The sequence below is a fragment of the Pararge aegeria genome, chromosome 4 (assembly GCF_905163445.1).
Source record: "Pararge aegeria chromosome 4, ilParAegt1.1, whole genome shotgun sequence".
Lineage (NCBI taxonomy): Eukaryota > Metazoa > Arthropoda > Insecta > Lepidoptera > Nymphalidae > Pararge > Pararge aegeria.
In genome coordinates, this window is record NC_053183.1 from 11,160,700 (window position 1) to 11,172,315 (window position 11,616).

Sequence of the window (11,616 nt, forward strand, 5' to 3'; positions counted from 1 at the left end):
TAGTTCCGAATCTATTCATTAAGAAATTATTACTTATCTATGTAATTGAATATTATGTAAGTTTATAATAGCATAAATATATATCATAAATGTCTATTATAGTATATATAAATTTAAATCGTTATTTTTTAGTGAGTCCGCTCCACCAATAGCTTTGAAATATGGCTGGTGATAAACTACGGATTCCTATACTTTTCATTTTACTTAGCAGACGAGGTTGAAGACGCTATTAAATGCTTTGCATAAGTCCAAGAAAATATCAAGACCCTTCCTCTACGCATGAAGAGCTGTAACTATACTATTACTATAGGTTCAGTTAGCTTAAGTATTGCATCCTCAGTGGATACTCCATTTCTAAAGACTGACTGATTTTCATGGATAATTTGATTACTTATATGATAGTTAAGAGTTCAACACATAGGTACTAAAACGCGGTTCTTTTGTGTAACAATCTATTTTTCCAAATCTTAAATGAATAAAGAGCTCAATTTACTTAGGTAGTTACTTAAACAACTAAGTAACTTTATCCCAATTTCACAAAATAATATGTTACCCAAGTATAAAGGTATCGACTGGCCTGCAACAAATTGTACTACGATAGGTAGGTAGGTACCTACTGTTCCGTTAGTGCATTTTTCAAACAATCCAAAATCAGTTAGGTTATGTTGCGGCCTGTGGAAGCCAATCGATGAGCATATTATAAAAGTACCCATTCTTCTCTAAGTATTAATTTAAATGGTTCATATAAAAAGACAACTTCAAAAAGACCAAAGCAAAAATTTTACCCTAGACAAATGAAAAAAATTCAAATGCACTAAAAAGGACTAAATTTTATCAAAAGTTAATTTATCCTTAATAGTTTCACATAAAGCTAATCATAAAGAAAAAAAACATATTTTCTTCAACTTAAAACATTTACATTTAAAAAAAATCTGTACAAAGATGTCTTAAAAATACGCGGTACCACATCAGCTGTTTTTTCATTAACATTATAAATACAGAACAATATTAAGACCTTCGATAATATTAAAACAATTGTAACTACATTTGTTAGCAACTGCCATTCATTACCTACAAACCTATAATTCGATTGCAGTTTTTTTTATTACAATCGTATTAAATTAAAAGGCATTACGCAAGGATTACGCAAGTTTCCTAACTCCAAACTGGTACCTACCTACCTACTGTGAATTTCTTGGCAGCGAACAAAATACAGTTCTTCTAGGCCCAACACGAAAGAAATAACTCGAGTCAAAATTCAGTGGTCCAACATTCTTGTGACCAATGAGGTGACTGATAAATCAAATAATAAAATCGCAAGAAGCAGCATAATTTCAAGAAGCTATCATAGCTATGATGATATTATTATTTATTCATGTAAATAAAAAATACTTATTTAGCTAAAGTAAGTATTTATACAATATTTTGGAAAAATCCGTTTATCTGAGACTTTTCTAAATAATCCTAACCTACAATAATATTTAAATAATCTTAGATAAATAAATGTATTTCATTTTCAGTTCGCACCCAAGTTTAGTTTTTCGTACGATTTCCTGCTGTAAATGGTTATATTTTTGGAAACTTTTATCATATAATACGACTCTGAGATATCATACAATATTAATTACGAAAAATCAAAATTACAGCTCTTCTTAAAAAAGTATAAGAGCGGCAACCTGAATGTCAAGTTTAGTTAAATTTAAATTAAGAAGGTTTGCAGAAGTAACTAATGTTTTCAGCCACAGGTCGACTACTGCATCTCTAGGTGAGGTACGTATAAGAACTTCTTAAATAAATGCGAACCATAGATGAAATATGCTGTTTGGCCAGTTTTAAGTTCTGTCTAAAACATCCATTAACCATTTCTTCTTCATTCTTCTACACCGAATAAAAACCGTTTACTGCTCAAGTCTAAGTTTAAATGGCTTTTTAAGTAAGAATGTAATGCGATCTAGGTATAAAAATGTAAGTACCAATGTAATGTTAAAGATATTTAAAAAAATACAGTAACTAGTTCTTAATCTTCTCTTATTCAAACAACAAGTTACCTATTCTTGACCGATCGGCAGTGGCGTGCACTTCTTACATGTTTAAAACATTTCTCATAATAAAGATTATGTAAAACTCATATCGTATTGCATGCATATCCTGGTCAAAAACCACGCACGCGCCGATCTACATTCATCATCATACATCTGATAGTATTAGAAATATTAAACAATATAAAAAACAAAAAATGGTCAAAAAGCTAAACAAGATCTTTTTATGTGCCGACAAGCCGACTTACCGATTAGTCGGTTGTAAAGAGGCCGACTAGTCGGCCAAACGATCACGGTTTCGAGGATTTAAAGACATTTTTTTATTTCATAATCTGATATACCAGCTACAAGATTTAGGGAATTACCGACTAGTCGGCGCATCTCTACTTATCATCACCTACACTTACATAAAATGTTAAAACTTTAGATCGTGCCTACCTACCTACTACTTGTGTATGAATTATAAACAAAGGTTTTGTCAGTAAAGTGTGATCTTAAACCACATACCTAACAATTCCAATTTCCAACGTTATATACTCGACACGTTTATTTGTAAGACCCATAAAGTAATACATTTCTTTAAACCTAAAGGATCTCTCATAGTAGAGACAAGAAATTAATTGTATTGCCCTATTGTGAGACGATTATCTAAATTCATAGATGCACTATGACCTGCAGGCCGGTTCTGTATCTCAGTTGACACCAGATTTAGCTAGCAACTGTAGAAAGATGCAACCAAATAATCTGTTAGATCCATATTTTGCATACCGCAAGCTATGTTTCCAACTGAGTACATTTCAACTCGGTAGGCAGATACAATTAGGTAGGTAAAGGTTTCCACAATTGCTAGCTGAATTTGGTGTTAATTGAGGTACAGAATAGCCCCGCCATATTCACTAACTCTTCCAACCAGTTGCAAACTCGTCATACAAAACGCATAATTTGATAGCGACAGTAGTCAACTCATCGAATATCTTGTATGAGGTTAACAGGTGGCCACCGCTTAGCAACACTTAGAAAAGATGGAGAATCGGGCAGCTGCTTACTTTAATACAAAGAAAACTAAAAATACGAATTACGATACGAGAATTTGTCTAATGCTCACATTGCACTCCACTCAATTATCTTTGAGGACGCTCTACTCTAAATTATAGACGGCACGGGATACACGGTTAGGTCCAGCCACTGATATAATGCTAAAGTATTAACTTCAGTTTAGTGCCCAGTGTGAGAGCTAACAACGATTTGTATGGAATCGAAAGAGCGCCATCTAGTTACAATATTGGGACAATCAGACTACTACTAGAAACAGAAACAGACAATCTCACACTAGGCTGTCAGTTTCGAGAATCTCACATGAGCGTTTAGCGTCCATTTAAAACTACATGGACTTAATTCAAAATAATTATACACATGTATCGGGCCTTTATCTGCCCTAGCGCCTCGTACTTGTAGATATTGTAACATTAACCTAACATCACGAATCAACTCGACAAACTCCAGTACGTTTTTAAGACTTAAATATTTTAGTTTACTCGGTGTACCTCCAAGTGAAAACATACCCATTTACTTAAAGTGACCTTATCACTAAATTACCACACTATTTTTGTAAGATAATTAACGGTTAATTATTCTTAGACTTGACAACATTTATGAAGTAAGTAATAATGCATTTGTTTTATAAAATTACCCTAAGATGTTTATACTTATTAAAATCTTGGCAAATACAAAGTTATGTATATATGTACCTAATTATGTATGATACCCAAATGTAAACATTGCTTAAAAAATCCGATGTTAAGTTAAACTACCATCCAATAAACACATACACATAAAGACTTGGCAATCTAATAGTAACAGTAAAAACTAAGCCACGGTCAAAGATCTCTTCGATCAATTAAAGAACTATTAATATAAACCCCCACTAGAACGGTTTACCTATAACACCGGATTTCAAATGTACTTTTGTGTAAATAAATCATACCGTGCACCTTCTACCGCACTATGTTAGTAGTTTAGTCTTACTAGACTAAACTACTATATTAGTACTAGTATTTTAGCTAATAAATTACTCTCTACTGAGAGTAATTTATTAGCTAAAATACTCACTACTGCCCAAAAATGCGAACAAGGCTTTACAGGTAGTGTTTTAGTAAAGCTAAATCTGTTGTACATATATCTGAGGTGCGATTAGGAAAAAACGTTTAATTCATTTGGAAGCTAACGTTGTGGCTTACGTCGTAAATCTCTAAACAAAACTAATCAACACCGCAACAAACAAACAACTAAAATGACAAGTCTTTCATCAGTTCAAATATTTCATCCTTCTTCACAGGAACAAATGTTTCGATTTAGTTTCTTTGAGAGATTTCTGTACAACAGAGTTAACGCGATAATTATTACGAGCCACATCTCCTAATTTTAGATTTTTAGATGGCCGACTTTTAGATTATCAACTATTTCATATTTATATATAACATTTTTATCGCCATGATGCTCCAGCAAATGTTTAAATAAAACATCTGACGTGAAACTGAGACAACATTTGGAACAGTTCTGAACACTTTTATTCTTGCCAGAGCACTTTTTCATATGTTCTTCAAGCGATGATTGTTGTACATAATGTAAACCACACGAACATTTATATAACTTTGCTGTTATGGTGTTCACTCGTGCTTGTACACTTGTTGTTTTAATATGGTTGGTATTTTCATTTTTGCTCTTGCCATTTATCTCTATTCCAAAGGCGAATGTCTCGTTATGTTTATAAACACTTTCACTTGGTTTGCGATTTGTAAAAGGTTTCACCAGTATTGTTTCTCTTGTGAAATCGGGGTCGGTGTCATGTAATTTAAGATGCCCTTTTAGTTTCCCTTCATCAAAAATTAAGTCACATTTTATACATTGAGATTTAGCAGCATCAATGAGACAAGAATGTTGAACAGTATTCCGCACATCTCTTACACATACCTCACAATCAATGCATTTATAAAATGTATAATCACAAACGATTCCATTAAAGCTAGGTTCCAATATATTATTTTTTTGTAAAATTGCGTTTTCTTTCATTTTGCTACCGAGCAAAACTACTTTAATTTTATTCTCATTAAAACTCGGAACCAGTTTATGCTTTAAAATGTGTTCATTTATATTTTCCGCAAAAAGTAATAAACCACAAACGTTACATTTTGTACTATCATTACGGAAACATATATGGTAGGTGTAATTGTAACTTTCTACAAGTACATGGCAATACCTACATTGATATACGACATAGCATTTTTTAAAGTTGGATATGTTATAATTTACATTACGATCCTGTTCCCTATTAAACACAACTATTCTATAAGAATTCATGGTAATATCAGATGTTGCGTGGATTTTTTCATGGTTATTTCTAGTCATACTGCAAGAGAAAGATAAATCGCAAAAAGTACAATCGCTTATTTCAGAACTTGGACAGCAAGTCGCTATATGGCTGTAAGTAGAATTACAATCTATAATACACTGACATTTTTCACATTTGTATATGATGAAATTAGATGGACCTTCTTGTATGACTGCCATTTTTATTCTAGTTTCATATTTGTAAATTGAATCCCAAATAAGTTTATTTACTTTATATTTGCATAAGGATTTGAAAATATGTTTTAACCATTTATTATTATCGGATCCGAAATAAACCACATCAAAATAAATCCGTCTAAAGTTTAAAATTTTCAAATTTTTATGTAATTCTTCATGCTTATTATAGGAAGAGTCTACGAATTTTATTTGGCATGTTGAGCATTCAACAGCATTTACTTCCACTTTATTGAGGTTTGTATGCAAATGGCAATGTTCTATTACCTCGTCATACTTGCTCATAGATACATTACAATTTTTACATGTATAAATAACTGGTATTATGTCTTTCGAGGATAAAATACTTCCATTCATTTTATTAAGATCATGACGCGATTCGTCTTTATCAATAAGTTCATTAGATAGTTTAATTCTACTTTTTAGTTTATAACTATGAAATGGCAGATGTAATTTATAAGCGGTTTCGGAAAATTTTAATTTGCAAATGGAACATATGATATTAGAATTTATAACGCAAAGATGCCCTTTCATTTCAACTTTTGAAATAAAATGTTTTTCACATAACTCACATTTTGGAAATTCTGGTATGAGGGGTTTCATTAGCTTATTCGTTTGCAAGTTATAGAAAGTAAAGTCTTGCAATTTTAATGCCTTATAGTTATGATGCAACCTTCTGTGAGAAGTTATTGATATATTGGAAAACATTAACCCACAGTACTTACATATACATTTTACAATGTTAACACAAAGTAATCTAAGATGGACATCAGTTTTATAAACTCTACAAATGTTGCATTTACATACATTACAATAGTTGTAAGTTAGATTTGTTTTTGCGGAAAGGCTTTTTGATATTTTGACATTATTATGTTTATTTTTAATATTTTTACGCCCTGGATTTTTAGAATCTATGCTCGGTTTTACTAGTTTGTATGGATCATCACAACAATTTTTGCTATGATTCTTGCTTATGTTCTTTAAAATCGGTGACTGTATATCTATTATTTTAAAATCAGCAGGAGTGAAATTATTTACAGTATGATCTTCTTTGTGACTTGGATTTGTACTGGATTCAATTAAAATATCACAAATTTTACAATACCATGACTCTGTTGATCGAGAGTGTTCTAATTCGCAAATACTGCAATGTTCAGATATTTTTCCTTTACTGCTAAAATGGACAGAACACATGAGACATTTATATAAAATCCTAGGCTGAGTTTCTGCATAAATTTTTACAGTTTTAAAATAGTTGGAGTATTTATGTTGTTTCTCATGGACATTGGCATCTTTATCTTGGAAAAGTCTGTTACAATTTTTACATTCCCAATTTTTTTGGGACTCTAAGTGGTTAAAATGTTTAAATGCCGCGTCAGAAGTCACAAAGTGTATATCGCATTCGGAACATTTAAAAAGTAATATTTTTGAAACTGCAACTCGAATGTTATCGTAAATAGGCTTCAACGAATCTTGCTTCTCGGAATTGTTTACGGAGGCAGATAACTGCCCGTGTTTAGAGTTTATATCTACTGTAGTAGCTTTAGGTATGAGTAAATTATAACTATTAGATTGTCTTGCTCCAACATTGTAAGATTGTAAAACACTGTCGAATGATTTCAGCATTTCTATTTTATGGCTTTTACGCAAATGGGCATTATATGATAAAATATCGTCATATTTGACATTACAAAATTTGCACATAGGATTAAATGATGATTTATCTATTTGCATGTTCTTCATTACTTTATGTTTAACAATAACATGGCTTCTATAAAACATTTCTTCAATAAAATAGTAAGAGCAAATAGGACAACTGTAAATGCTTTGGGATTCATTTACTTTTCTTTGGCTGTCTATATCTAAATATGTAATTGCATTTTCATTTTTTTGTAAATGTACATCACTTTTATCTATTGATCTTTCTTCTTGTTTTATTTCTTTTTCGCCTATATTTTCCAGTGTAACCTGCGCTTTCTTAGCATAAAGAATAGTATATAAATGATCAATGAGATCTTGTTGATTTGGAAATAGTTTTTCACAATGGAAGCAAGGTTTACAAACGTTACTGATATGATGTGTTTGGAGATCATAAGTTTTGTCCATAGCATTATGTTCGTTAATCAGGCTGTTAATTGTTTCTTCTTTGTTTCTTTGATTGATATTATGAACATTTTTATTGTGTCTTCTCAGGCTACCTTGCGTAGTAAACCTCACGTCACATAGAACACATTTATATCCTTTTTTATTCTCGCTTACAGGAATATCTTCTTTAGAGCTATGATGCAGGGATGGATGCGCAGTTAGTTTGTGATCATTTAGAGACCCTTTGTGAGGAAATAGTGTTAAACAAACATCACAAAACCTCATTGTTCTTGTTAAATAAGGTGCTATATTTTGTAATATAACCTTGACATCTTTTTTTAAATAAAATTTAAATTCGTTTTTTGGTTTGTGTGGTTTGGATCCAAGTATAATTTTAGTTTGAAAATTATTTGCAACATTTGATTGCGCTTTTGAGCCCAAGGCAGCTACATTCCCAGTAGTGTTGTTAAATTTATCAAATAAAATATTGTTATAAGTTTCCTTGAAATTTTCTGGTTCCTCTGGAAAACCTGGAAGAGACAGTAAGCTTTCAAATCTAATCAAATCAAAGATACTTTATTTCACACAAGAACAAAATAGAAATAAATAAAAAAGGACAAAGGTACAAGTAATTTAAATTTGTGTAACAAAGGTAGCTGTATCACTTATATTGATTTCTTCCAAGCAACCATTACGAGGAGTTGACTCACATATGAATTGTTATAGCAGTGCGTAAAGTTCTAAAAATAAATGTTACATATTAATAATTACAAAAACAGTACTAATACATATTTCACTACGGTAAAATAAACTAATACATAATGTTATGCTAATGTTAATATTTTCATATAAAGTATGTAAGTATAAGGTACTTTGCAGTTCATGACATATTCAGATTTTCTTAATAAATTTTATACTTCTAGATAATATCTGATAGAGGATTTCCCATCAAACTATCCACTTGATCAATCCACGCCCACATAGTACACAATGTGTATTGTGCACAAGTGTACACTGTGTACACTGAACACAGGTTAATCATCAATCAGTCCTAAAAATTGATCATTCGCTTCAGATTTAGTTAATGGGCATGTACTACTTGGCGTCTTGTTCAGAGATATTTACTAATATAGCTCATTACAATAAAACAGTAATTGTAATAATGTGTGTCTTACAGTGGAATAAAAAAATGTATAATGTGAAATGGAAAATATATACCTTGATCAAAGTCCATAATTTCTTGCTTCAGCACAGATAGATCTGGGAAAATTCTTTGTATTGCTGGATTTTTTAAGAGGTCGTGCTCTTCTATATCAATATCAATGTCTTCTGCCATTTTGCAACTACAATAAAAAAATAATTATATTTACAGTACATATTCCAGAAAAGATTATCTACTTTGTATCAAAAAGGGTAGTCTCCATAAATTTACATCAGTCTAACACGGGAAAGTATGCATGAGTATCCATGGTATATAGAGCCAATCTTGTGTGTCTAACACTCTTAAAGTTTCTTGTTAACACAATATAAAGGCAACATGAGCTGTAATGCTCTGATGCAGATTCATAGGCTTTCCTAAATTATTAAGAGTAACAGAGAGGAGTAGAAAAGAGGTAAGAATTATTAACAGAAATTAGTTATAATGGCCAGAAGACTTGTTTATCATGCTCTCTGAGGCACAAAAGGAAGAGATAAAAGCATTTAGCAGGTAGATTTACACTCTGTCAGAAGTGTAAATCTACCTAGCGCCTTGCTTGTCAAGATATAGATTATTTATTGTGCCCGCGTAAGTATATTTCCTTTCTACCTTGTTACTCTTAAATTATGCAACAACTTATCCAATTTCCAATGCATGCCAAGTCTATAAAGAATTTAGAAGCGATGTGATTTATTTAAACATTGCGGGTTGTCAACTTTGGCTATATCCAACATTTTGAATATTTTTGAGGTGATATATTATTTTCATTTGTATAATTATCATGTACGAAAAAAACGAGTGATGGAATTTTGCCCGTTGACTGTGCGAGTGATTACATTTTAAATATGAAAAACCCATTTATTATAATTACTTGCACACTCCAAAAAGTTAGAGGTTCATGCAGGGTATCATACCTACTAAGCTATCACATAAATATTAATCTATATGCATCTAATAATGTGATGTGATCACATCATCACAAAATTGTACATAATTCTAAAGAAATAATTACTAATAATAAATGTTCTGTAATTCTTATTAATAATTTAAAATTGTAATAAATATTATAAGCAAATAAAGATTATTTGATTTGATATGTATATATAAAAGTTTATAGCATAAAAATAAATTTATAAGAGTGCAACAAACAGGCACACACAAGAGAAAAATGTGATTTCTGCAACTGAGGTATTAAGTTAAGTTTTCGCATCATGTTGCTGTCTAAATATTTTGCACAGAACTTTGTTGCTAAAAAAATTAATATAAATATTGAGCAATAATACTTACTCAGTAAAGCTATAATTTTAAAGTACAAATGCTCTACTGCTCTCTGATATTATCATATAGTTATTTTATACATAAATAGATTAAAAAGTTGGCATTACTTAGAAAGTTGAGTTAAAGACAGTTCAAAAGCTTAATATGGAATTTTAAGAAGACTAAAGTTGACTATGGTTCAGACAAAAATGGTAATAATATAAGTGAGTTTTTACGTGAGGACAGGAATTTTTATTAAGAATTGTAAACAGGCAACAAGGGCCATTAATGTTGCTGGTCATGTAAAATTTACAGTTACAGTACAGTAATAACAAAATTTGGAAGCATAAAACTAAAAAACCCACAAGAACTATAAAATAGACACATTAGGCAGGCTCAGCTTTTACTGTACTAAGACTTGCCAGTCACCCTAAAAGTAAAAAACAAAAGTGATTTAATATCAAAAGACCCATGAATGTACCTTGGGGTACTCTAATTTGAATTAACTTCTAAAAATTTCTGTTAGGACTATCAACTGTAACACCTTAGCAAAACATGGCATCTACTCGAAAAACATACCTAACCTATACATTATTGAATCAATAGCTTTTAAAAAAATCTGTTGTTACTATAAACTCATTGACTTCTAAAAATAATTTCCAAAAAACAAATACCAAAATATTTGCTCAAAATAATAGATTTATATTTTAATGATATTTTAACGTGCAGTTAATATTTTACAAGTAAATATAATTGAATAGGACCTTATACTCTAATCATTTTAAATAAGTCACTATTAATATGATGTGACTGCATGAAACCAATCCAATTCCTTAATTTAGAAAATACGAATATTATGGAGGGTAGTTCACGTTCAATTCTAGTATCAGAAGCTTTTGGAAACAATCTAAAAAACATCTGGCTAAATAATGTCATACCCTTTTTATTGTTATCTGCTTAAACTTTCTCAATATTGGAAAACTGTTATCAATTGATTATTACACCAGTTAATACAGGTTTTAAAACAGTTTTGACAGTGTTTTTAATTATGAAGTCCTAAGTTAGTTTATTGTTGACAACTGTTGTTATTGTTGTTTGGCCAAAGAAAAGATTACCACAGAACCTCAATCCCAGATGATGAATAAAAAAGAGTTTATCATAAATTATCACCCTCAGATATAGGACCTAACAATACCCAATGTTGTTGATTGTCGATGATTTTTTTTGTTTTATCTATTAGATATAGTCTTCTGGTTTATGAAATTCATAAGTAGAAATAAAAAATAAGTGTTTCTTAAACATATGATTTTAGCACTATGACACTGTTGATTGTTACCATTTCCTAAAGATTGGTCCGTTTTGATGAGGAATCAAGAATCTTGATATTATATTACTACTTGATGGTTTTTTTACCCTAGCAAACTTAAACTACTCCCCCTTCACTCTACCTCACCG

General features: G+C 30.9%; 1 protein-coding gene across 2 annotated transcripts; it reads right to left on the reverse strand.

The window, feature by feature from the left end:
- Nucleotides 1–413: 413 nt before the first annotated feature.
- On the reverse strand, nt 414–11,258 carry LOC120637714 (zinc finger protein 845-like). 2 transcript variants are annotated; one of them, XM_039909674.1, is made up of 4 exons: nt 11,100–11,258; nt 10,192–10,591; nt 8,925–9,049; nt 414–8,236 (listed from the first exon to the last, which is right to left on the reverse strand). In XM_039909674.1, exons 3-4 carry the CDS (start codon nt 9,040–9,042, stop codon nt 4,461–4,463), a joined length of 3,894 nt encoding a protein of 1,297 aa, XP_039765608.1. In that variant the 5' UTR covers nt 9,043–9,049; nt 10,192–10,591; nt 11,100–11,258; the 3' UTR covers nt 414–4,460. The 2 variants fall into 2 exon arrangements, with proteins under 2 accessions (XP_039765608.1, XP_039765607.1); XM_039909673.1 differs by lacking the exon at nt 10,192–10,591.
- Nucleotides 11,259–11,616: the final 358 nt, after the last annotated feature.